General features: G+C 49.2%; 1 protein-coding gene across 1 annotated transcript; it reads left to right on the top strand.

The window, feature by feature from the left end:
* Positions 1–24,695, top strand: PLAUR (plasminogen activator, urokinase receptor; the record flags this gene model as incomplete). The annotated part of the gene is given in 8 exon segments (NM_001009031.1): positions 1–12; positions 3,032–3,099; positions 5,474–5,584; positions 8,187–8,330; positions 17,505–17,666; positions 18,599–18,733; positions 21,254–21,400; positions 24,424–24,695. Coding segments are annotated over 7 exon segments (1,008 nt in total). The 3' UTR covers positions 24,678–24,695.
* Between the last annotated feature and the right edge of the window lie 2,541 nt (positions 24,696–27,236).

The raw sequence follows: 27,236 nt of genomic DNA, 5'->3' as shown, positions 1-27,236 counted from the left end.
AAATCCCCCTCTGTGAGAAACACCCAAGAATGATCAATAAAAAAAAAAAAAAAAAAAAAAAAAAAAGAATACAAAAATTAGGGCTGGGCGCAGTGGTTCAAGCCTGTAATCCCAGCATTTTGGGAGGCCGAGGCGGGTGGAATCACCTGAAGTCAGGAGTTCAAGACCAGTCTGGCCAGCATGGTGAAACCCCATCTCTACTAAAAATGCAAAAAATTCGCCAGGCATGGTGGAGAATGCCTGTAATCTCAGCTACTCAGGAGGCTGAGGCAGGAGAACCTCTTGAACCTGGGAGGCAGAAGTTGCAGTGAGCCGAGACCGTGCCATTGCACTCCAGCCTGGGTAACAAGAAAGAAACTCCGACTCAAAAAAAAAAAAAAAAAAAAAAAAATAGCCAGGCATGCCTGTAATCCCAACTACTCAGGAAGCTGATGCATGAGAATCCCTTGAAGCCGGGAGGTGGAAGTTGCAGTGAGCCGAGACCACGCCATTGCATCCAGCCTGGGAGACAAAGTGAGACTCTGTCTCAAAAACAACAACAACAACGACAACAAATCACATAGTATAATCATTATTACAGCAGTAGAAGTAGCTACCACTTACTCATCCCCTACGACTCTCTTCCTCTCCTACTCTGTTCCAGCCACACTGACATCTCTTCTGTTCCTAGAATCTCATCAGGCTTCCACCTCAAGGCCTTTGCACTGGTTGTTCCTGCTCCTTGGAAAGGTTCCCTGCCAATCTGCCCTACTTCTTCCCTCACTGCATTCAGCCTCTGCTTGAATGCCACTTGCTCAGGGAACCCCTCCTGGATCACCCACCTAAAACAACTCACACCTCACTTGCACCCAGATACTTCCTTCAGCCTGCTTTGTTTTCTCCAGTTTGCTTATCCCTCTCAGACAGTGAAAGATTAGATAACACATATCTGCTCCCCACTGTCAACACCACAAAAGGTGAGAACTTTGCTTTGCTTCCTGCTGTGCCCCCAGCTCCTGGACCAGTGCCCAGCACAAAGTAGGTCCTTGGTAGATGTTAAAGGAATGTGTTGAGCCCTTCATTTCGGCCAGCAGCTATTCCAGGCATTGCACCTACATTAAATTGCTCTGTTTAGTTAGATGCATCCTAAGACGGGGAGACAATTTTATCTTTAGTATTTTATTTTACTTAAAAAAAAAAAAAAAAAAAACTTGGCCAGGTGCAGTGGCTCATGCCTGTAATCCCAGCACTTTGGAAGGACAAGGCAGGTGGATCACCTGAGGTCAGGAGTTCGAGACCACCCTGACCAACATGGTGAAACCCCATCTCTACTAAAAATAACAAAAATTAGCCGGGTGTGCTGGCGTGCCCCTGTAATCCCAGTTACTCAGGAGGCTGAGGCAGGAGAATTGCATGAACCCAGGAGACGGAGATTGCAGTGAGCCGAGATTGCACCACTGCACTCCAGCCTGGGTGACAGAGTGAGACTTCATCTCAATAAATAAATAAATAAATAATAAAAAGAAAGAAAAAACTTATAAGCCTTTTCAAACCCACAGAAAAGGAGACAGAATGGCATAATATGCCCTTATATACCGATTACCTTTATATAATTGATACAACCATTTGGGTATTTTGCCTTTATTTTCTACTCAAGTATTTATTTATTTATTATTTTTTTGAGACAGGGTCTCGCTCTGTTGCCCAGGTTGGAGTGCAGTGGTGCAATCATAGCTCACTGCAGCTTCCAGTTCCCAGGTTCAAGCGGTCCTCCCACCTTAGCCTCCCAACTACCTAGGACTACAAGTACGGGCCACTGCACCCAGCTAATTTTATTTTATTTTTAATTTCTTTTGGAAAGATGAGGGCTCTTTATGTTTCCCAAGCTGATCTTGAACTCCTGGCCCCAAGTGATCCTCCTGCCTTGGCTTCCCAAAGCATTGGTGTTACAGGCATGAGCCACCTCATCTGACCTCTTCTAAAATATTATAAAATAAATACAGACATCAAAATGAAAACAAAAGAAAAAGAAAAAACAAAACAAAAATCCCCAAAACAACAACAACAAAAAATGCAGACATCAATAACATTCACCACTAAATACTCTAGTAAGCATCTGCAAAAACAAACAAACAAACAAAAACCAGAATCCCACCTAAGCATACAGCCATTGTCGTAACAGTGATATCTACTTTTTTGGCTGAAGTGTCTTTTTTTTTTTTTTTTTTTTTGTGAGACGGAGTCTTGTTCTGTTGCCAGGCTGGAGTGCAGTGGCACGATCTCGGCTCACTGCAACCCAACCTCCGCCTCCCGGGTTCAAGCGATTCTTCTGCCTCAGCCTCCTAAGTAACTAGGATTACAGCACACGCCACTACGCCCGGCTAATTTTTGTATTTTTAGTAGAGACGGGGTTTCACCATTAAGTGTTTTAATGTAGGTGCAATGCCTGGAATAGCTGCTGGCCAAAATGGAGGGCTCAACACATTCCTTTAACATTTACCAAGGACCTACTTCGTGCTGGGCACTGGTCCCGGAGCTGGGGGCATAGCAGGAAGCAAAGCAAGGGTTAAGTGTTTTAAGTGTTTAAGAGATGCATATTTCAGGATGCATCTCTAGATAAGGACATTTTCCAAAATACCAGTATCCCTCCTGACAAAACTAACAAAAATCCTGTTAGCTAAATAATCAGCCACATTCATATTTACCGTCAAAGTTTTTATCCTCATTTTACAGCAGTGGAGAGCGATTGCCCCGGGTCCCACGTTAGGAAGAGAGAGAACTGGGATTTGCACCCAGGCAGTCTGGGGACAGAGCTGTGATCACAACTCCATGAGTCAGGGCCGAGCCAGCCCCTTCACCACCAGCCGGCCGCGCCCCGGGAAGGGAAGTTTGTGGCGGAGGAGGTTCGTACGGGAGGAGGGGGAGGCGCCCACGCATCTGGGGCTGACTCGCTCTTTCGCAAAACGTCTGGGAGGAGTCCCTGGGGCCACAAAACTGCCTCCTTCCTGAGGCCAGAAGGAGAGAAGACGTGCAGGGACCCCGCGCACAGGAGCTGCCCCCGCGACATGGGTCACCCGCCGCTGCTGCCGCTGCTGCTGCTGCTCCACACCTGCGTCCCAGGTAGGGGCTGGGTCCCGAACGCCTGCGCCTGGAACAGGGTCTAATTGAGGGGGTTGGGGGTTGTCAGAGGATGAGTTGGAGGAATGGGGTTCAGTCCTCAGCATCCTCCCTAATCAAATAATAGTAATTCTCGTGCTTTGTGCAACGCCACGCGGCGCAGTACCTGGCACTCAGTAGCTAAGGAAATATTAGTGGAGCAAAGGCATTTAGCTTTACATAATTTAGTGAGTACTTTTTTTTTTTTTTTTTTTTTTTGACGGAGTCTCACTCCGTCGCCCAGGCTGGAGTGCAGTGGCGCGATCTCGGCTCACTGCAACCTCTGCCGCCCAGGTTCAAGCGATTCTCCTGCCTCAGCCTCCTGGGTAGCTGGGATTACAGGCGCCTGCCATCGCGCCCGGCTAATTTCTGTATTTTTAGTGGAGACCGGGTTTCATTCTGTTAGCCAGGATGGTCTCAATCTCCTGACCTCAGATGATCCACCTGCCTCGGCCTCCCAAACTGCTGGGATTACAGGCGTGAGCCACCGCGCCCGGCCCAAGTGTTCTTTTTTTAAATGGAGTTCTTCGAAGCCTCTTCCTTGCAATTTCAAACTAGGCGATGGGACTTTATTAATTTCGTTTCGCAGAGGAAACTAGGGCACAGAGAGGTTAGATAACTGGCCTAAAATCACACAGCCAGTGCTTGAATACGCAGGATCTGACCCTGCAGCGCCCCCCAGCGCTCTCCACGCTGCTGGGTCTCCCCCTCTGAGAAACGAGGGGACAGGACCCTCTTTTACAAAAGGCCCAAAGGGAGGCTGACTGAGCGGCGCAGAGCCAGTGCTGGAGACCCGGGACTGTCCCTCAGGACCTTTCCCTCTCACTGAGGCGACTCTCACTTACTTCCCCGGAAAATGTGGGGGGCTCTGGGTCGAGGAATTCGAGAAGGAACTGAGTCAGGGCGGGTGGCCACAGGGTGTTGGGGCCGCGATGAATAACCCGGAAAGCGCTCGAGACCGCGGGAGGCCGGGAATGAGTAACAGCTCCGGGATACTCCGAACGCGCAGCTCGAAAGGGATGTCCGGGAAGGCCCGGAGGTCGGGGACCGGGCCTAGGGACTGGGCTGCAATCTCGGGGCGGAGCCTGGGGCGGGGAGAGAGTGTCGGGGAGGAGCCAGAGGGCGGGGCTGGAACCTCAAGGAAGAGCTACGGGAGAGGTTATAGACCGAGGAAGAGCTAGGAGCGGGGCTAGAACCTCGAGGCGGAGCCAGAGGGCGGGGTTATAACCTCGAGGCGTAACCAGAGGGCGGAGTTATAACCTCGGGAGGAGCTAGAAGGTGGGACTAGACTCTTGAGGGGCAGGATTATAACCTCGGGGAGGAGCTAGAGGGCGGGGCTGGAACCTCAAGGAGGGGCTAGGGGCGGGGTTATAAGCTTGGGGAGGAGCTACGGGGCTGGGCTAGGACCTCAAGCGGCCAAGGGGCGGGGGTTACGACCTCGGGGAGGAGCTACAGGGTGGGGCTGAAACCTCAAGGAGGGACTGGGGCGGAGTTATGACCTCAGGGAAAAACTAGGGGCGGGGAGAGCTAAAGGGCGAAGTTAGAATCTCAAGGAGGAGCTAGAGGGCGGGACTAAAGCCTCGAGGAGGAGCTAGGGGCGGGGTTATGGCATCGGGGAGGAGCTAGGGGCGGGAAGATAAGGTCAGGAAGAGCTAGGGGGCGGGGCTAGAACCTCGACGATGAGTCTGGAGCGGGGCCAAAACCTAGTTGGAGAGCTGGAGGGCGGAGACAGAACTTCGCGGGAAACTAGAGTATCTAACAATAGAAACTCCGGAGGGCTGATGGGGCCGGGGCTAGAATTTGGGAATAAATTAGTGGGCCGGGAGAGGCTCTGGAACCGGGTAGAACCAGGGGGAGTGAGTGGAGGGATAGTTCCATTAGGGCACTGGGAGTGACGGTATAACATAAAGGTCGACGCGGGTGGGGCGAGGCTAGAACGTCCCCAGCAGAACTGGAGAGGCGTAATCGACCGAGGGCCGGTGCGGTGAGAAGGACCTAATAGGAGCAGGAATAGAACGTACTGACAGAGAGGGCGGGGATACGACTGTCAGGATATACGCCTCACGAGGACAGAATGAAAGGAAAAACGGGCCAAGGCAGGACTTTGGGAAAGGACTTGTGGGGCAGGGATAGAACGTTCAGTTAGTGGGGTGGAGGTAGAACGTGGACAACGGACAGACTGGAAGTACCGCCGGCCGGAACCCAGCAGAACATGGAACACGAATCTGAATGGACGGGGCCTGGAGACTTGGTGTTGGTATTGGGACATGCAGGGGTGAGCGGGGGTCTTGGAGCTAAGCGTAGTTAACCTCTCCTCTCCTCTCCCTCCTTCCCCCAGCCTCTTGGGGCCTGCGGTGCATGCAGTGTAAGACCAACGGGGATTGCCGTGTGGAAGAGTGCGCCCTGGGACAGGACCTCTGCAGGACCACGATCGTGCGCATGTGGGAAGGTGAGCTTTCCCCCAACACACACACCCCTCCAGCGCAGCATGGAACGCGAGTGATTGAGAAACCTTCCTCACCAGTAACTGGGACATGCAAACTAAAAACAAACAAACAAGGAGAGCCCATTTCACACCCACCAGATTGGCAAGCATTTAAAAATCTGACAATACCCGGGTTAGTAAGGATGTGGAGTTGCAGACCGTGTCTGTCGTGGGGGAGTAAATTGGCACATCAACCACTTAGAGCGATTCGGCAATATCTAGTCCAGATGAAGATTAACATATGCTACAGCTCAACTCCTCGCCATGCAGAAATGCCAAAGAACCTTGGCCACATATACCCAGGGACACATGCATAAGAATGTTCTTAGCAGCAATGTTTGTGACATAGAAAATTGGAAACAGGCTGGGCACTGGCTCACACCTGTATTTCCAGCACTTTGGGAGGCAGAGGCGGATGAATTGCTTGAGGTCAGGAGTTCAAGACCAGGCTGGCCAACATGGTGAAACACCCGTCTCCACAAAAAAAAAAAAAAAAGGAAAAATTAGCCGAGTGTGGTGGCACGCACCTGTAATCTCAGCTACTTGGGAGGCTGAGGCAGGAGAATTGCTTGAACCTGGGAGGTGGAGGTTGCAGTGAGCTGAGATCATGCTACTGCACTCCGGCCTGGGCGACAGAGCGAGATCCTGTCAAAAAAATGAACGAAAGAGAGAAAGGTGGGCCGGGCGTGGTGGCTCACACCTGTAATCCCAGCACTTTGGGAGGCTGAGGCAGGTGGATTACCTGAGGTCAGGAGTTCAGGACCAGCCTGGCTAACATGGTGAAACCCTGTCTCTACTAAAAAATACAAAAATTAGCCGGGCTTGGTGGCAGGCACCAGTTATCCCAGCTACTCGGGAGGCTGAGACAGGAGAATTGTTTGAACCCGGGAGGCGGAGGTTGCAGTGAGCTGAGATTGTGCCATTGCACTCCAGCCTGGGCGACGAGAGCAAAACTCCATCTCAAGAAAAAAGGAAAGGAAGAGAGAGAGAGAAAGAGAGAGAGGAAGGGAGGGAGGGACGGAGAGAGGCAGGGAGGGAGGGAGGGAGGAGGGAGGAAGGAAGGGAAGAAAGAAAGAAAAGAAGAAAATGGAAACGACTTTAAGTCAGTCAGCAAGTCAGCAGCAGAAGAGAAATACTGTGGTAATAATTACATAATGGAGCGCTCTACTGCAGCTTAAAGAAGGAAATAGAGCTGCAGATACCAATGTGGACACATCTCAGAAACCTAAGGTTGAGAGGGAAAAAAATGTTGCAGAATATGATACGTTTTTTTATAAGCTTTAAGAACACATGAAACAACAGTATATGAAGCCAAGCACAGTAGCTCACATTTGTACCCCTAGCTACTCAGGAGGCTAAGGCAGAAGGATTCCTTGAGCCCAGAAGTTCGAGGTTGCGGTGAGCTATGATTGCCCCAGCTGGGACAACAGAGACCCTGTTTCTAATAAATAAATAAATAAATAAAATAAAGTTACATTTGAGGCATCTCAGTACTGAGATCACTAAGCTGAGGGTGTGGGGGAGGGATAGATGGATCCAGAAAGTCCCAGTTGTAGTGCTGTCACTACAAGAGCAGGAATGGGACACAGCGGCTCACACCTGTAATTCCAGCACTTTAGGAGGCCAAGGTGGGAGGATCACTTGAGGCCAGGAGTTTGAGATCAGCCTGGGCAACATAGTGAGATACCATCTGTATAAAAAATTTAAAAATTAGCAGGGTGTGGTGATGTAAGCCTGTGGTTCCAGCTACTCGGGAGGCCGAAGCAGGACTGCTTGAGCCTGGGAGGTCAAGGCTGCAGTGAGCTATGATTGCACCACTCCAGCCTGAGTGACAGAGTGATACCCTGTCTCTTTTTTTTGTTTCTTTTCTTTTTTTTTTTGAGACGGAGTCTTGCTCTGTCGCCCAGGCTGGAGTGCAGTGGTACAATCTCAGCCCACTGCAACCTCTGCCTCCCAGGTTCAAGTGATTCTCCTGCCTCAGCCTCCCGAGTAGTTGGGACTACAGGCGCATGCCACCACACCCAGTGATTTTTTTGTACTTTTAGTAAAGACGGGGTTTCACCGTGTTAGCCAGGATGATCTCGAGCTCCTGACCTCATGATCTGCCTGCCTCGGCCTCCCAGTGCTGGGATTACAGGCGTGAGCCACCGCACCCAGCCAATACCTTGTCTCTTAAAACATTAATTATTAGCCAAGTGTGATGGCATGTGCCTGTAGTCCCAGCTGCTTGGGAGGCTGAGGCAGGAGAATCACCTGAACCCATGAGGCAGCGGTTGTAGTGAGCTGAGATAGTGCCACTGCACTCCAGCCTGGGTGACAGAGCAAGACCCTGTCTCCCGGGAAAAAAAAAAAATTAATTAATTAATTAAAATAAAATAGAGCAGGCTCCTTGTTGGGGTGGGGGTGGAGGCAAGGTTAACTCTAGAAAAAGACAGAGTTGGTCTCAAATAACAGAAGAGGCCTAGCAGAGATCAGCCCTGGGAGTGGATGACCTTGAGACCAGGAGTGTCAGAGGCTGGTTGAGCTGAGAGGAGCCTCTGGGGTAATGAAGATCCCCTCCTTGCAGAAGGAGAAGAGCTGGAGCTGGTGGAGAAAAGCTGTACCCACTCAGAGAAGACCAACAGGACCCTGAGCTATCGGACTGGCTTGAAGATCACCAGCCTTACCGAGGTTGTGTGTGGGTTAGACTTGTGCAACCAGGGCAACTCTGGTGAGTAGGGCAGCCCTTGCCATCCCCAACCCCAAGCCATCCCCAGCTCAACCTCATCATCATCCCAATCCTATTCTTAACTTTACATCAGCTGAACCCCAACTCCATGCCTTATCCAAGTCCCAACCCCAACCCAACCCATCTCTAGCTCAGCCCCATCCCCAACTCATTCTTGACCCCATATCCAATCCCAACTCAACTTCACCTCCAATCCTATGCCCAACTTCATGTTACCCTAACACTGTTCCCAACTCAAACCCAGCCCTGTTCCAAGCACAGTTCCAACCCCATCCCCAAATCAACCCCATCCTTATCTCAGACTTCCCAAATCCCCACCCTAACAACACAATTACTTTCATCCTTAACCCAATCCCCATCCTGCATGTTTGTATGTATGGTTGTTATGTATAACTTGCAACTCTGCCCTTAACAAGCTCACACGCATGCATGAGACATAGATGAGATGTCTCAGTGATGTTTGTCCATCTGACTGGGCAGGAGATGGTCCTGCCCAATCCATTGGGACGGGAGATGGTCCAAGCAATAGATACTGAGGGGCCAGGATTCAAGCAAAGACTTGACGTTTTTAAGGGAAGTCGAAAGAGGGGAAGATTAAATGGGCCGCAGTAGGCTGGGAGAATCCTCTGCAATAGATGGTCTCTGACTTGGGCAGTGAAAAAACAAATGTGAGGAAATGTCCATAATAGGCTGGGTGTGGTGGCTCATGCCTGTAATCCAAGCACTTTGGGAGACCAAGGCGGGAGAACCGCTTGAGCCCAAGAGTTTAAGACCAGCCTGGGCAACATAGCGAGACCTGGTTTCTGCAAAAAATAAACCAACAGTAGCCGGACGTGGGGGTGCACACTTGTAGTCCTAACTATTCAGGAGGCTAAGGTGGGAGGATTACTTGAACCTGGCAGATCAAGGCTGCAGTGAGCTGTGATCATGCCATTGCACTCCAGCCTGGGCAACAGAGTGAGACCCTGTCAGAAAGGAAAGGAGAGAGAGAGAGAGAGAAAGAAAGAGACAGAAAGAGAAAGAAAGACAGACAGAAAGAAAGAAAGGAGAGATAGAAAGAAAAAGAAAGAAAGAAAGAAGGGAAGGCAGGGACATAAAGAAGGAAAGAAAAAGGGAGGGAGAAAGAAAGAGAAAGAGAAAGAAGAGAGAGAAAGAAAGAGAGAGAAGAAAGAAAGAGAAATAGGAAGGAAGGAAAGAAGGAAGGAGAAAGAAAGAGAAACAGAGAAAGAGATATAAGCCCTGTCGAAAGAAAGAAAGGAAAGAAAAGAAAAGAAAGAAAGAAAGAAAAGAAAGAAAGAAAGAAAAGAAAGAAAAAGAGAAACATCCATAAGCCCCTTTGTCGAATTTCATGGCTTCAGGCTCTGATCATTTTAAGAAAAAGACTTAGAAAAGGTCAAATTTTCCTAAATTCCCACAGGAGAGGAAGGGTGGGGAAGGAATGGGTCCATGGTGCATGGATCCATCCGTGAAAGAGATTCCTCTTTCTGGACCTGGTGAGGAAGGAAATAGGGTAAGGCCAGTCTAGTCATGGTTGGTGACATCAGTGAGCAGAGTGCTGCGTTTGCACTGGGTTTTCTTTGTTCTTCATTCATCCTGATTCTGCCTGGTTTTCATCCATCCTGACCTCAAACACTAATCCGCTGGTGGGGCCAAATCAGATGTTTGTTTTGAGGAAGTGACGAGAGGATGTGGGCTTCCTGTCTCGGTGAGATGTGCTTAAGGAAAGCACCAATACTTGGGTCTAAGTAGTTCATTCAATCAGAGATGATAGCGAAAATATTTAACAATATTGGTCAGTGCCGGGACAAACTCCTGGAGTCTGCTGCTGGGCCTGGTGTTGCCCCTTTCCATGATGGGTCACAGGGACATGAAGGGTCCTGGGGAGAGAGTTAGCAGTGGTCAGGGATCCACCAGGAGCTTAGAGCAGCAGCTATCAATTCAGTAATCTAATAACTGAGATACCTATATCATCCCTTTTTCTTTTCTTTTTTCTTTCTTTTTTTTGTTTCCTTTTGTTTTTGTTTTTTTGTTTGTTTGTTTGTTTGTTTGAGATGGAGTTTCACTCTTCTTGCCCAGGCTGGAGTGCAATGCCACGATCTCGGCTCTCTGCAACCTCTGCCTCCTAGGCTCGAGCGATTCTTCTGCCTCAGCCTCCCAAGTAGCTGGGATTACAGGCATGCGCCACCATGCCCAGCTAATTTTGTATTTTTAGTAGAGATGAGGTTTCTCCATGTTGGTCAAGCTGATCTTGAACTCCTGACCTCAGGTGATCTGCCCGCCTCAGCCTCCCAAAGTGCTGGGATTACAGACGTGAGCCACCGTGCCCGGCCTCATCCCCATTTCTAATGCCATTGTACCCTGCTTGTGGCAACTTGAATAGTTGGTTAAACTGCACTCAGTACTTACATGATGCTGGGAACACAGCAGGGACCAAGACAGCCTTGTGCCCTGCCTGACTCCATGGGACTCACAGTCGTGTGTGTGTGTGTGTGTGTGTGTGTGTGTGTGTGTGTGTGTGTGTAGGGGTGACAGACCCATCCATCACCAGACAGTGACTGATTATTAGGTTAATGCAAAAGTAATTGTGGCTTTTGCCATTAAAAGCAATGGCAGAAACCACAATTACTTTTGCACCAACCTAATAGATTAGTCTGGGCTATGAAGGGGGAAACACAGGCAGAGGGGTCAGGGCTGGGATGAGGGAAGAGTAGGAGCTGTGGGACCCTAGAGGAGATACCTGACTCAGGTCAGGGAAGGTTTCCTAGGGGAAGCAACAGCTAAGCTGGATCTTGAAGGATGAGTAGGAATCAGACTATTAAACAGCTAATGGAGGCTGGGTGCAGTGGCTCACGCCTGTAATCCCAACACTTTGGGAGGCCCAGGTGGGAGGATTGTTTCAGACCAGCCTAGGCAACATGACTCTACAAAAAAATTAAAAAATTAGCCAGATGTGATGGTACATGCCTGTGATCCCAGCTCCTTGGGAGGTTGAGGCGGGAGGATCACTATAGCCCAGGTGGTGGAGGCTGCAGTAAGCTATGATCGCACCACTGTACCCCAGCCTGGGTGACAGAGCGAGATCTTGTAAAAAAAAAAAAAAAAAGTGGAAAGGGTTTTCCAGCAGAGGGAGCAGCAGATACAAAGGTGGCCAAAAGCAGCGTGGCTGGACAAAGGAAACAGTACAGTGGGGCGAGATGAGCTGGAAAGCTTGGCAGGGGCATGTTACACAGGGGCTTCTAGACATTGTCCTGGGAGCACTGGGGCATCACAGAAGATTTTAAACAGCGAATGTCATGATCGCAATTATTTATTTATTTATTTTTGAGACGGAGTTTCGCTCTTTTTGCCCAGGCTGGAGTGCAATGGTGCGATCTCAGCTCACTGCAACCTCCGCCTCCTAGGTTCAAGTGATTCTCCTGCCTCAGCCTCCCAAGAAACTGAGATTACAGGCACCCGCCACCATGCCCGGCTAATTTTTTTGAATTTTTAGTAGAGATGGGGTTTCACCATGTTGGCCAGGCTGGTCTCGAACTCTTGACCTCATGATCCGCCCACCTCGGCCTCCCAATGTGCTGGGATTACAGACGTGAGCCACCGCACCCGGCCCCCATTTATATTTTTAACAAATTATTCTGACCTCTGGACAGAAGATAGACTGAAAGGAAGCAAGAGTAGATGAGGGGAAACCAACCTGGGGGTGGGCGAGGTTGTCCAGGTGGAGAAGAGGGCAGCAGGACGAGGGTGTCAGGTGTGCAGAGGAAGAGAAGTGGATAGATTTAAGAGCTATTCAGGCTAGGCACAGTGGCTCACGCCTGTAATCCCAGCACTTTGGAAAGCCAAGGCAGGAGGACTGCTTGATCCCAGGAGTTGGAGGCTGCAGTGATCACGCCACTGCACTCCAGCCTAGGCGGCAGAGCAAAACCCTGTCTCAACAAAAGCCAAACAAGAAGCAGGCCTTAGTGGTGGATTAGATGTGGGAGGGGACCTGCAATTCTGGTCATGATGGAGTCACTTGTATCAGACCAACCCTTCTGCCAATGACAGTTGCAAATGCTGGACAAATAATAAACAATTATTGGAAGTCACTGGAGAGCAGCAAATGAAAGGAGAAACTTGGCTGGGCAAAGTGGCTCATGCCTGTAATCCCAGCACTTTGGGAGGCCAAGACAGGTGAATTGCTTGAGCTCATGAGTTCAAGACCAGCCTGGGCAACATGGCGAAACCCCGTCTCTACTAAAAATACAAAAGTTAGCCAGGTGTGGTGGCACATGCCTGTGGTCCCAGCTACTTGGGTGGCTGAGGCACAAGAATTGCTTGAACCCGGGAGGTAGAGGTTACAGTGAGCCAAGATCACACGACTGCACTCCAGCCTGGGCGACAGCGCGAGACTCCGTTTCAAAAAAAAAAAAAGAAAAAAGAAAGAAAGGAGAAACTTGAGGCGCTACAATCTCTGAAATGACAGAAGTGTAGAATTTGGGTTCCACAGACAACCTGGCTTTTTCCCGGAGTGCACTTGCCAATCTGCTGCTGTGGAAGGGAAATAGAGCCCAGACGGAAAGAGAGTCGCTAGACTGAGAAGACGGAGGTTGGAGTTTGGGGCTGCCAGAATGTCTGGAAGATGAGAGTTAAAATCCTGGAATGGATGGGACCACAGAAAAGGGAGTTCCCAACCTGCAAACAAATCTCCCTCAAGTCATTGGCAAGCTCTACATGCACAGGGTGAGAGTCCAAGAAACTTGGAAGAGAAAAATAGCAACTGGGAAGCTACAAAAGCGAACAAGGCTTCCAGCAGACATGTGATGCTGGGGACACAGGTTGCCAAGCTGAAGAGGCCTTGGTAAGCATCTCAGGCTTTCCCCCTAAGACCACCCTAGGGGTAAGGGCCAAAGTGAAATAGACCAGCCCTAAACAAGCCTAGGTCCAGTCCTTGACAGGAATGAAAACCTGACTCTCTGTGGAAGAAGAAAACATCGTTTAGGCCCTTGACAGATTTTTATCTAGAATGTCTGGCATCTGATCAAAATTTACAAGATAGCTAGGCATGGTGGCATGCGTCTGTAGTCCCAACTACTTGGAAGGATTTCTTGAGCCTGAGAGTTCTGGGCTGTAGTGTGCTATATCAACCAGGTGTCTGCACTAAGTTTGGCATCAATATGGTGATCTCCCAGGAGCAGGGGACCACCAGGTTGTCTAAGGAGGGGTTGAAGCAGCCCAGGTCAGAAATGGAGCAGGTCAAAACTCCTGTGATGATCAGTAGCAGGATTATGCCTATGAATAGCCACTGCACACCAGCCTGGACAACATAGCAAGACCCCATCTTAAAAAAAAAAAAAAAACCAGGCCGGGCATGGTGGCTCAAGCCTGTAATCCCAGCACTTTGGGAGGCCGAGGTGGGAGGATTACGAGGTCAGGAGTTCATGACCACACTGGCCAACCTGGTGAAACCCCTTCTCTACTAAAGATACAAAAAAGAAATTAGCCGGGTATGGTGGCACACACCTGTAATACCAGCTACTTGGGAGGCTGAGGCAGGAGAATTGCTTGAACCAGGGAGGTGGAGGTTGCAGTGAGCCGAGATCACACCATTGCACTCCAGCCTGAGCGAGAGGGCAAGACTCTGTCTCAAAACAAAACAAAACAAAACGCAAGACTCTGTCTCAAAACAAAACAAAACAAAAAACAAAAAATAAAAAACAATAACAAAAAACCTTACAAGGTATCCTGAAGAAAATAAAAAGGACCAATTGACCAGAAACCAAGAGAAAAATCCAACTGTAGAAACAGAATTGTAGTAACTCAGATATTGGATTATAGGACAGGAAACATGAAAATTGCTACAATCGATATATTCCGGAAAACAGAAGAAAGGATATGTTTTAGCACCTGGAATCCATTTTTTAAAAGAGTCCAACAGAAAATATAGAACAGTGACTCAAATGAAGAACTCGGCAGTTATGCTTGATAGAGGTCAGAAACAGCAGAGCAAAAGGATTAAAGAGCTAGAAGACAGAACAGTAGAAGCATGTCGGTTGATGCACAGATGTGGAAGATAAAGGGGTCTGCCAGGTTTCTGCCCCGGGGATTGGATGGGGCCGCCTTGGACGCGTGGACTTCAAGAAAAAGAGCAGTTGTGGGAGAAGATGGGGAGTTTTGTTTAGGACAGGTGTTTGAGGTATAGCCATGGGGCCTCGAAGAGACAGTTGCGTGTCTGGAGCTCAGAGAGAAGTCTAGACTAGAGAGAGATTTGTGAGTGATGAGCAGACAGATGGAAATGAAGTCATGTCAATATTTACCCCATGAGAGAGTCTATACTGTGAGAGATAAAAAGGGCTTAAAACAGAGCCCTGGCCAGGTGCGGTACTCAGGTCTGTAATCCCAGCACTTTAGAAGCCGAAGCGGCGGGATCATTTGAGTCCAGGAGTTCGAGACTAGCCTGGGTAACATAGCAAGACCTTGTCTCTACAAAAATACAGGAATTAGCCAGATGAACTGGCACATGCCTGTAGTCTCAGCTACTCAGTAGGCTGAGATGGGAGAATCACCTGAGCTCAGGGAGGTCGAGGTGGCAGTGAGCCACTGCACTCCAGCCTTGGGACAGAGCAAGACCCTATCTCAAAAAAAAAAAAAAAAAAGAAAAGAAAAGAAAAAGGAAAATAGCCCTAAGGATCATTGGCATTTACAAGAGTTCACACCGGAGACCCATGAGTGACCACCCAGAGTGGGCAGAACTAGAAATGGGGAATTCAAGGGGCAGTGGGAGTTCAGAGCAGGTACCCGTTCCAGGCTGATGGGTCAGGGAGGGCTTCCTAGAGGAGGTGAAATGGAAGATGACAGCTGAAGAATGAGTTAGGAGTTAGAGAAAGTAGGGCTCAAGGAAAAGGTGTTCTAGGTGTGAACAGCTATGTTGGCAATGGTGAGAATTTGTGTTTTCATTTTCATGGAAGTTTGTGTGAGAAGACGTGGGTGGCCTTGTAGTTATTTTTCTTTGAGGGGGACGATTGGGCATTGGATGTAAATGATTTGCCTAATTACAGCTAGCGGCCTGCCAGTTGAGAGCCTTGGCTGACATGGTCCTCTCACTTTTTTAAGACTTGGCCTGGACTCAGCTTAGATGTGTCTTGGGTCAGGACGGGGAGGGCATGCCAAGCATGGGAAATGGTGTGAGCCAAGGGCTGGGTAGAGGAATGACTCTGGTGTTTCCAGGGAAAAGTAACGGATCCAGTTGGCCAACACCACAAGGTTCGTGCAAAAGGCAAAGTGATCAGGAATCAGTCAAGTGAGTCTTTGATCCCTGGGACAATTAGGTAGTGTATTATCTATTGCTTATCTATTATCTATTGCTGCATTACAGATTGCAGCAATAAAATAAGCATGTGTTATTTCACAAAGTTTCTGAAGGTCAAAAACCCTGGAGTGGCTTAGCTAGGTGGTTCTGGCTCAGGATCCTTCATGAGCCTGCAGTCGAGATGTCAGCTGGGGCTGCAGTCATCTGAAGCTCCTAAGGTAGCTTCACTCACATGAATGCTCCCCTCCCATGGCTTTGGCACAGGCCTCAGTTCTGCCACGTGAACTTTCCCATGGTGCTACTTGAGTGTCCTCACAACATGGCTGCTGCTTGCCCCAGAAAAAGTGATCCAAGTGAGAGAGCCAGGCACGTGTTCTATGATCTAGCCACAGAAGGCATACACCATCATTTCCATAATATCCAGTTGACTACATAGGGCATCCTTATTCTTTTCTTCTTCTTTTTTTTTTTAATTTAAAGACAGAGTCTTGCTATGTTGCCCAGACTAGTCTCAAACTCCTGGACTCAAGCAATCCTCCCACCTCGGCCTCCCAAAATGCTGGGATTACAGGCATGAGCTGCTGCACCCAGCCAGCCCTATTCTTTAAGGGCATGAATACCAGGGAGCAGAGATTATTGGGGGCCATTTTGGAGACAGGCTACCACAGGGAACAATAGAAGGGCTTTAAGTAATTGCTCATTCATTCATTCATTTAACAAATATGCATTGAATATCTTATCTGTCCCTGGCCATGTGCCAGGTGGTGTTGGGACACAGTAGTGATCAAGACAGCCCCTGGCCCTGCCCTCCTGGGGGCTCACAGTCCAGTAGAGGAGACATACCTGTCACCAGACAGTGACCACCCAGAGTGGGATGGGGGAGTGCAGGGGTGTGTGGGAGCCTGGTGGATCAGGAAGGGCTTCCCAGAGGAGGTGAAATTAGAGCTGACACCTGAAGAATGAGTAGGAGTTAGGGAAGGCAGAGAGCAAAGGAAAGGTGTTCTAGACAGAAACAATGGCATATGCAAAGGCCTGGATGCCAGGGAACATGTGTCGTTGCAGACTGTGGGAAGTCAGTGTGGAGCAGAGTCTGAGGGTGTAGTGGAGGGAGACGAGGCAGGAGAGGTGCTCAGGCCCCAGTATTTGATAGGCTTTGAATCCCATGCTGAGGATCTTGGATTTTATTTTCAGGGCAGTAGGGAGCTATGGAAGAGTCTTGAGCAGAGGAGAGACAGGGTCAGATATGAGTATTAGAAATATCCTTCTAAGGGCCTGAGTGCGGTGGCTCATGCCTGTAATCCCAGCACTTTGGGAGGCCAAGGCATGTAGATCACTTGAGGTTAGGAGTTCGAGACCAGCCTGGCCAACATGGTGAAACCCTGTCTCTATTAAAAATACAAAAATTAGCCCAGCGTGATGGTGCACGCCTGTAGTCCCAGCTATTCGGGAGGCTGAGGCAGGAGAATCACTTGAACCCGGGGAGTGGAGGTTGCAGTGAGCCAAGATGGTGCCACTGCGTTCCAGCCTGGGTGACGCAGTGAGACTCTGTCTCGTGGAAAAAAAAAAAAAAGGAAAGAAATGTATCTAGGGCCATGTGGAGATGCTGCACTGGGGTGAGTAGGGGGTGACAAGAATGGAAACCCAGAGGCTAGGGAGGTAGCTGGAGTTGAAGGAGGTCTGAGCTGGACTGGTCCATGGGGCTGGAAAGGAGGGGGTGGATTCTAGAAAGATTCAGCAGGCAGAATAGGCAGGGCTCAATGACTGACTGCAGGGTAGGATAAGGAGGAATTGATTTCGAGTGAGTCCTTGCAGAGCTGGGGCTCCAGGACTGTCCCCATGGAGTCTCACTCCCCTCCCCCTCTTCCAAACAGGCCGGGCTGTCACCTATTCCCGAAGCCGTTACCTCGAATGCATTTCCTGTGGTTCATCAGACATGAGCTGTGAGAGGGGCCGGCACCAGAGCCTGCAGTGCCGCAACCCTGAAGAACAGTGCCTGGATGTGGTGACCCACTGGATCCAGGAAGGTGAAGAAGGTGAGCCCCAACCTGCTGGCAACTCCTCCTCCCTGCTCTGCAACTCCCTAAGACTGCACTTAACAAACAACCCCAAAGTAACAGGGATGTCAGCAAGGGACTAAGTTCTCTCATACACAAGAGGTCCAGTGATAGGAAGTCCAGGGCCACAAGGACAGGTCCAGGGCCACAAGGACAGGTCCAGAGTCACCAGGAACCCAGATGCCTTCTCATTTCTTTTTTTTTTTTTTTTCTTTTTTTTCTTTTTTTTGAGACGGAGTCTTGCTCTCTGTCACCCAGGCTGGAGTGCAATGGCGTGATCTTGGCTGGCTGCAACCTCCGCCTCCCAGGTTCAAGTGATTCTCCTGCCTCAGCCTCCTGAATAGCTGGGATTACAGGTGTGCATCACCACGCCTTGCTAATTTTTGTATTTTTAGTAGAGATGGGGGTTTCACCATGTTGGTCAGGCTGGTCTCGAACTCCTGACCTTGTGATCCACCCTCCTCAACCTCCCAAAGTGCTGGGATTACAAGCATGAGCCACCACGCCCGGCCACCCTCTTGTTTCTTACACATTACTTCCATTCTCAAAATGCCTCATAGTCTAAAATGGCTGCCAGAGCTCCGGGTCTCACATCTAAGTTCCAGGAAGGAGGAAGAAGGAAAGAAGGGACAAAAAAGGGGGCACTCCTCCTTTTGTAAGGGTTCTCCTTTCTGGAAGTCCCATAAAGCACTTCTATTTATATCACATTAGTCCGAACTTCATCACATGACTACCTGGAGAGGCTGGAATATGTAGTTTTCGACAAGATCTATGACTGTTCTAGATAAAATGAGGGTCTTATGATGAAGGGTGAAGTAGAGAATGGTTGAATGCCTGCTATTTCGGGCAAATCCCATCTTAGTCCCTCATTCACAATCTGACATCTGACCTCTGTCCCCTGGCCCCCATAGGGCGTCCAAAGGATGACCGCCACCTCCGTGGCTGTGGCTACCTTCCCGGCTGCCCGGGCTCCAATGGTTTCCACAACAACGACACCTTCCACTTCCTGAAATGCTGCAACACCACCAAATGCAACGAGGGCCCAAGTAAGGAACGGGAGACACAGGCAAGGCCTGGGGTCGGGCAGGGGCATGCACTCAGGCAGACAGCTGCGCAGTCACTCTCTGGCAATCGACTCCTCTCTGGGCCTCTGTTTGCTTTTCTGAAAAATGGGAGTATCAGGCCTTTTTTTTTTTTTTTTTTTTTTTGAGACGGAGTCTCACTCTGTTGCCCAGGCTGGAGTGCAATGGCGTGATCTCCGCTCACTGCAACCTTCGCCTCACGAGTTCAAGCGATTCTCCTGCTTCAGCCTCCTGAGTAGCTGGGATTACAGGTGCCCACCATCACCCCTGGCTAATTTTTCTATTTTTAGTAGAGATGGGGGTTTCACCATGTTGGCCAGGCTGGTCTTGAACTCCTGGGCTTGGCCTCCCAAAGTGTTAGGATTACAGGCATGAGCCACCATGCACCACCAATTTTTTATTTTTTAATGTAAATCAGATCATGTCACCCTCCTTTCTCAGGCACTTCAATGACTTCCCCTTCCTCTTAGAATAAGATCCAAAGACCTTATTCTGTTGGCCTATGTAATCTGGCACCTGTCTGCCTCACAGTCTTTGTTTAGATTCGTTTTTGGGGTTTTGTGTTTTCTTTAGACATAGGGTCTTGCTCTGCCGCCCAGGCTGGGGTGCAGTGGCACAATCACGGCTCACTGCCACCTCAAACTCCTGGGCTCCAGTGATCCTCCCACCTCAGCTTCCCAAGTAGCTGGGACTACAGATGCGCATCATTGCACCCAGCTACATTTTTTTTTTTTTTCTGAGATGGAGTCTTGCGCTGTTGCCCAGGCTGGAGTGCAGTGGCGCGATCTTGGCTCACTGCAAGCTCCGCCTGCCGGGTTCACGCCATTCTCCTGCCTCAGCCTCCCGAGTGGCTGGGACTACAGGCACCCACCACCATGCCTGGCTAATTTTTGTATTTTTAGTAGAGACAGGGTTTCACTGTGTTAGCCAGGATGATCTCGATCTCCTGACCTCATGATCCGCCTGACTCAGCCTCCCAAAGTGCTGGGATTACAGGCGTGAGCCACCACGCCCGGCCGCACCCAGCTAAATTTTTAAAACTTTTGTAGAGATGGGGTCTCACTATGTTGCCGGGGCTGGTATCAAACTCCCAGGCTCAAGCAATCCTTCTGCCTTGACCTCCCAAAGTGCTGGGATTACAGGCATGAGCCGCTGCGCCTGGCCTTCATTTAGTTTCTTTCTTTCTTCCTTTCTTTCTTTTTTGAGATGGAGTCTCGCTCTGTCAGCCAGGCTGGAGTGCAGTGGCGTGATCTTGGCTCACTGCAACCTCCGCCTCCCAGGTTCAAGCGATTCTCCTGCCTCGGCCTCCCAAAGTGCTGGGATTACAGGCATGAGCCGCTGTGCTGACGTTCATTTGGTTTCTATAATCACCAAAGCCCATCTGGTCTCATGGCCCTTGCACATGAATATCCTCCCTTAGAACACATCTTCCCCAAGAGTTCACCCTGCTGGCAACTTCTCATCCATTAGGCCTCAGCTTTAATGTATCATCTTCAGGGATGCTTTCACTGTCCCTCCCCTCCAGTGTAATCTAGATCCCTGTCTCTATTACCCAGCACTGTCAACAGATAGAAATGTTCTGTCCTGTCCAGTATTACAGCCACCACTGTATGTGGTCAGTGAGCACTTGAAATGTGAACTGAATTTTAAGATTCGATTTAATATTAATTTATTTAAATGTAAATAACCACATGTGGCCAGTGGCTACCAGATTGGGTAGTGTAGCTCTAAATTGTAAATTCTGGCTGGGCACAGTGGCTCACACCTGTAATCCCAGCACTTTTGGAGGCGGAGGCGGGAGGGTCACCTGAGGCCAGGAGTTTGAGACAAGCCTAGGCAACATAGCAAGACCCCGTCTCAAAAAAATTTTTTTAGTAATAATAATAGTAATAACTTGTAAGTTCTGGCCAGGTACAGTGGCTCACACCTGTACTCCGAGAACATTGGGAGGCTGAGGCAGGCAGATTGCTTGATTCCAGGAGTTTGAGACCAGCCTGAGTAATGTGTCAAAACCCCATCTCTACAAAAAACAGAAAAATTGGCTAGGCATGGTGGTGCACACCTGTAGTCCCAGCTACTCAGGAGGCTGATGTGGAAGAATCACTTGAGCCGGGGTGGTCGAGACTGCAGTGAGCTACAATTGCGCCGCTGCACTCCAGCCTGGGCAACAAACTGAGACCCTGTATCAAAAATAAATAAATAAGTTGTAACTTCTGTGAGAGCAAGGACAGTTTCATCTTACATAGTTTTACCCAGCACCCAGCACGGTGCCTGGCCAGAAATGGGACTCATGGGGAGTTGAAAGTTGGGGTTTCTCTCAAGCCCTCGAAAACCATCCCCCTCCAAATGCCATTCAGATGCCTGACCACAAGGTGGCTCCATGACATCTCTGGCTCGGAGTGGAAGTCCTGGGGAGGTCATTCAAGGAAGTGGAGATCCAAGCACTAATTTTCTTGGTCTCTGTGTCTCTGGTCTTCTCCTAAGTCCTGGAGCTTGAAAATCTGCCGCAGAATGGCCGCCAGTGTTACAGCTGCAAGGGGAACAGCACCCATGGATGCTCCTCTGAAGAGACTTTCCTCATTGACTGCCGAGGCCCCATGAATCAATGTCTGGTAGCCACCGGCACTCACGGTGAGGCCCTCTCCGAGGCTGGGAGGGAACACTTATTGGGGGTGGAGAGTTCCGCAAGAGAGTGACTTCCAGTTAAGCTGGAGTTAACCGTGGTGGGTCTCCCTGTGGAAAAGGTGGGATTTCCTTCAGGTGGGTGAATATTATTGTAAGGAATTAGGACTTGTCCATCAGGATGTGGACAGTTTTGCCATGGAAAAGTGGAATTCCGGCTGGGTGCGGTGGCTGAAGCCTGTACTCTCAGCACTTTGGGAGGCTGAGGCCGGAGGATCTCTTGAGGCCAGGAGTTTGAGACCAGCCTGGGCAACATAGCAAGACCCCCATCTCTACAAAAAGAAAAATGGAATTCTTTGGTGGATTTCTCGTGGGTTGTGGGGATTTGCTGAAGACATCTTGGGCTTTCATCCTGTGGTGTCCTGGAAAGGTCTCTGTATTCCAGTGGTTCTCAAACTTTTTGGTCTCAACTTCATGCTTTTAAAAATTATTTTTGGCCAGGTGTGGTGGCTCACGCCTGTAATTGCAACACCTTGGGAGGGCGAGGAGGAGAACCACTTGAGGTCAGGAGTATGAGAGCAGCCTGGCCACCATGGTGAAACCCTGTCTCTACAAAAAATTACAAAAATTAGCTGGGTGTGGTGGCGTGCACCTATAACCCCAGCTACTCAGGGGGCTGAGGCACGAGAATCACTTGAACCCAGGAGGAGGAGGTTGCAGTGAGTGGGGATCACCCCACTGCACTCCAGCCTGGATGACAGAGGGAGACTTTGTCTCAAAAAAAAAAAAAAAAAACTGTTTATTGTTTATATCAGTGATTTCTATAGATAAATGCCACATTAAAATTAAAACTGAGAACCAGGAGTGGTGGCTCACGCCTGTAATCCTAGCACTTTGGGAGGCCGAGGTGGGTAGATCACCTGAGGTCGGGAGTTCAAGACCAGCCTGACCAACATGGTGAAACCCCATCTCTACTAAAAATACAAATTAGTCGGGCATGGTGGCACATGCCTATAATCCCAGCTACTCGGGAGGCTGAGGCAGGAGAATCACTTGAACCTGGGAGGCAGAGGTTGCGGTGAGCCAAGATTGTGCCATTGCACTCCAGCCTGGGCAACAAGAGTGAAACTCCGTCCCAAAAAATAAAATAAAATAAAATAAAATTAAAATTAAAACTGAGAAATCTTTTTTTTTTTTTTTGAAATGGAGTCTTGCTCTGTCGCCAGGCTAGAGTGCAGTGGCATGGTCTCAGCTCACTGCAACCTCCCCCTCCTGGGTTCAAGCAATCCTCCTGCCTCAGCTTCCTGCATAGCTGGGATTACAGGCATGAGCCACCATGCCCAGCTTATTTTTGTAATTTTAGTAGAGACGGGGTTTCACCATGTTGGCCAGGATGGTCTCGATCTCCTGACCTCATGATCTGCCTGCCTTGGCCTCCCAAAGTGCTGGGATTACAGATGTGAGCCACCGTGCCCAGCCAAAACTGAGAAATCTTTAAAGGTTTATTTATGAATTCATCTTATAACAATAAAAACTCATTACACATTAAGATAAATAACATTTTAATGAAAAATAAGTATAGTTCCCAAAGAAAAAATGTAATGATAGCCATGCATGGTGGCTCATGCCTATAATCCCAATACTTTGGGAGGCCAAGGTGAGCGGGTCACTTAAGCCTAGGGATTTGAGACCAGCCTGGGCAACATAGCAAGATCCTGTCTCTACAGAAAATACAAAAGTTAGCTGGGCATGGTGGTGCATGCCTGTAGTCCCAGCTGCTTGGGAGGCTGAGGTGGGAGGGTCACTTGAGCCTGGGAGGTGGAGGTTGCAGTGAACGGAGATTGCACCACTGCACTGCAGCCTGGGCAACAGAGCGAGACCCTGTCTTAAAAAAACAAACAAAGAAACAACAACAAAAAACCAGCCAGGTGCGGTGGCTCACGCCTGTAATACCAGCACTTTGGGAGGCCAAGGCAGGCAGATCACAAGGTCAGGAGTTCGAGACCAGCCTGGCCAATATGGTGAAACCCCGTCTCTACTAGAAATACAAAAATTAGCTGGGCATGGTGGTCGCGCCTGTAGTCCCAGCTACTTGGGAGGCTGAGGCAGAAGAATTGCTTGAACCCGGGAGGCAGAGGTTGCAGTGAGCCGAGATCGTGCCACTGCACTCCAGCCTGGGTGACAGAGTGAGACTCCATCTCAAAAAAAAAAAAAAAAAAGCGTAATGAGAAAACTGGCATTATTTTGCTGTGTTGCACATCTCTTTAATGTCCAGCTTAATAGAAGACAGCTGGGTCCTCATGGAAGCTTCTGCTTTCAGTCTGTTGCAATATCACATGTCCTGGAGTTTTTGGAAAAGCCCATTGTACACTTATGAGAGTGAAAAAGCCATGTGAAATCACAGATCTCCTGAAAGGGTCTCTGGGGTCCCTGAGCCACACTTTAAGAACCGCTGCTCGCTTCCTTTCTTTCTTTTTTTTTCTTTCCTTTTCTTTCTCTGTCTCTCTTTCCCTTTCTTTCTTCCTTCCTTCCTCCCTCCCTCTCTCTTTCTTTTCTTTCCCTTCTTCCCTTCCTCCCTTCCTTCTTCCTTCCTTCCCTCCCTCCCTTCCTTCCTTTCTTTCTTTTTGTTTGTTTTTTGAAACAGGGTCTCACTCTGTTACCCAGGCTGGAGTGCAGTGGCGTGATCATAACTCACCACAGCCTCCATCTCCTGAGCTCAAGTGATCCTCTCATCTCAGCCTCCCAAGTAGCTGGGACTACAGCTTTTTTTTCTTTTTTATGTTTGTAGAAACAGAGTTTTGCTATGTTGTCCAGGCTGGTCTGGAACTCCTGGGCTCAAGCTATCCTCTCTCCTTGGCTTCCCAAGGTGTTGAGATTACAGGCATGAGCCACCACACCTGGCCCTGAGAACTGCTGCTTTCTCTAGGTGGTAGTGAAGGTGGCACCCACTGCAAGGTGGCAGGTCACCTACTGGAGAATTCCAGTCCTGGGCCCAGGAGCTGGAAGTCTCACTCCGTCTTCTCTTTCCTCAGAACCGAAAAACCAAAGCTATATGGTAAGAGGCTGTGCAACCGCCTCAATGTGCCAACATGCCCACCTGGGTGACGCCTTCAGCATGAACCACATTGATGTCTCCTGCTGTACTAAAAGTGGCTGTAACCACCCAGACCTGGATGTCCAGTACCGCAGCGGGGCTGCTCCTCAGCCTGGCCCTGCCCATCTCAGCCTCACCATCACCCTGCTAATGACGGCCAGACTGTGGGGAGGCACTCTCCTCTGGACCTAAACCTGAAATCCCCCTCTCTGCCCTGGCTGGATCCGGGGGACCCCTTTGCCCTTCCCTCGGCTCCCAGCCCTACAGACTTGCTGTGTGACCTCAGGCCAGTGTGCTGACCTCTCTGGGCCTCAGTTTTCCCAGCTATGAAAACAGCTATCTCACAAAGCTGTGTGAAGCAGAAGAGAAAAGCTGGAGGAAGGCCGTGGGCCAATGGGAGAGCTCTTGTTATTATTAATATTGTTGCCACTGTTGTGTTGTTGTTATTAATTAATATTCATATTATTTATTTTATACTTACATAAAGATTTTGTACCAGTGGACAAGGCCAGGTATGCCCTTCTTTGTAGTGTCTATCTTTGGGAGGATAAATGGTGGGGGACACCTTTTCACAGGCTCCTGGAATCAGGGGTCATGTTTGAGACCCCTGCCTAGGTTGGAAGTCCTCCTGGGGGCTGCCTCCACATCTATTTCTGGACTCCAAATGCTGACAGAGCAGGAGCACTGCCATCTTGAACAAACACCACCATTCTTAGTTCCTCTTGATTAAAAATCGGCTAAATCCGGACATGGTGGCGGGTGCCTGTAGTCCCAGCTATTCGGGAGGCTGAGGCAGGAGAATGGCGTGAATCCGGGAGGCGGAGCTTGCAGTGAGCCGAGATTGCACCACTGCACTCCAGCCTGGGCAACAGAGCAAGACTCTGTCTCAAAAAAAAATCGGCTAAATCCAGCCCCAAAACATCAGCCTAATGGCTACCATCAGCATAACCAGAAACATTCCAACCCTAAGATAAACCCCTCTCTGACCAGAAACATGCCAACCCCCAGATAGCCTCCCTTCCGACCAGAGACTTTCCAACCCCACAATAAACTTTTCCTCACATGAAAACATTCCGAACCTAGATAAGCACCCCCTTCCAAAACTCTTAAATATCCTTAGTCTGTAAAAAAAAAAAAAAAAAAAAAAAAAAGGGCTCTCTAACCTAACTCAGCCAAAAGCCCCCCTCAGGTTGGTTTTCTCTAAAATAAACTTGTCCTTCACCATCAAGCCACATTTCATGTTTCTTTCCTTTTTCTTTTTCTTTTCTTTTTTTGAGATGGAGTTTCACTCTTGTTGCCCAGGCTGGAGTGCAATGACACAATCTCAGCTCACCACAACCTCCACCTCCTAGTTCAAGGGATTCTCCTGCCTCAGCCTCCCAAGTAGCTGGGATTACAGGCATGCACCACCACACCCGGCTAATTTTGTATTTTTAGTAGAGACAGGGTTTCTCCATGTTGGTCAGGCTGGTCTCAAACTCCCAACCTCAGGTGATCTGCCCACCTTGGCCTCCCAAAGTGCTAGGATTACAGGCATGAGCCACCGTGCCTGGCCTCCTCTTTCTTTAATTCTTACAAATGCAAGCTTCCAGATCACACACTGAACACTAACCTTCTAGTCTTCTCCTAAACTTCAAAGGTTGCAACTATTTTGTTGTTCTAAGGAGATATCCCCACATTTCCCAGCATGCTTTGGGAAAGGAGACGGATAGAAGATAACCTGATGGCCAGAACTCCCTGCATGCACTGCAGTGAGGAATAAGGACAGGAGTGCACTTCCCCTGATGTGCTGGGGACCGGGGATAAAGGCTGGGCTCTATTTCCCGGGATGCCTCAGGACTGTCAGAAAAAGAGACAGAACTACCATTTCAATGGCACTCTAGGAGCACAATATTGAAAAATTCATGTTCTTCTCATCATTTGCTAAGGCAACCCATGGAGACAAAAATTACATTCCCCATCAAATCTTGTGGCTAATGAAGAAAAAATAAGATATCTTCGGCTGGCTGTGGTGGTTCACGCCTGTAATCCCAGCACTTTGGGAGGCCGAGGTAGGCAGATCACTTGAGGCCAGGAGTTTGAGACCAGCCTGGCCAATTTGGCAAAACCCCGTCTCTACTAAAATTACAAAAATTAACCGGGTAAGGTGGTGGGTGCCTGTAACTCCAGCTACTCGGAAGGCTGAGGCAGGAGAATCGCTTGAACCCAGGAGGAGGAGGTTGTAGTGAGCCAAGATCACACCACTGCATGACACAGTGAGACTCTATCTCAAAAAAAAAAAAAAAAAAAAAAAGACATCTTCCATGGTATTTGGGGGCAGGTGAGGGACAAGGTTCTGTTTAGGGCTTTCTCTAATGACATATCACCACCTGTCACTGTGGTGGCTTAAAGAAGTGAGGTCTGTACTTCTGCCTCTTGAATATGAGTGACTCTGTGACTGCTTTGACCAGTAGAATGTGGTGGAAGTTTTGCTGTGCTATGTTCTGGAACCAAGCTTTAAGAAACTTTCATTTTTCACTTTCTGAATCTTAGAACACTCACTCTGGGGAAGCTGGTTGCCATGTAAAAGTACTACTGCCCTGAGACCACCATGCTGTGAGGAAGCCCAAGCTACTTATGTATAAATGCCATGTGGAGATAGAGCCCCAGATGTTTCAGCCATCTCAGCCCAGGCACCAGACAAGTGGGTGAATAAGCCACCTTGGACATGTAGCCCCTGCAGATGTGAGATAGAGAAGAAACAGGAAACTT

This window comes from Pan troglodytes, chromosome 20 (genome assembly GCF_028858775.2).
Source record: "Pan troglodytes isolate AG18354 chromosome 20, NHGRI_mPanTro3-v2.0_pri, whole genome shotgun sequence".
NCBI lineage: Eukaryota > Metazoa > Chordata > Mammalia > Primates > Hominidae > Pan > Pan troglodytes.
Note: the sequence above shows the minus strand (reverse complement) of the source record. Positions and strands in the feature narration are given on the sequence as shown.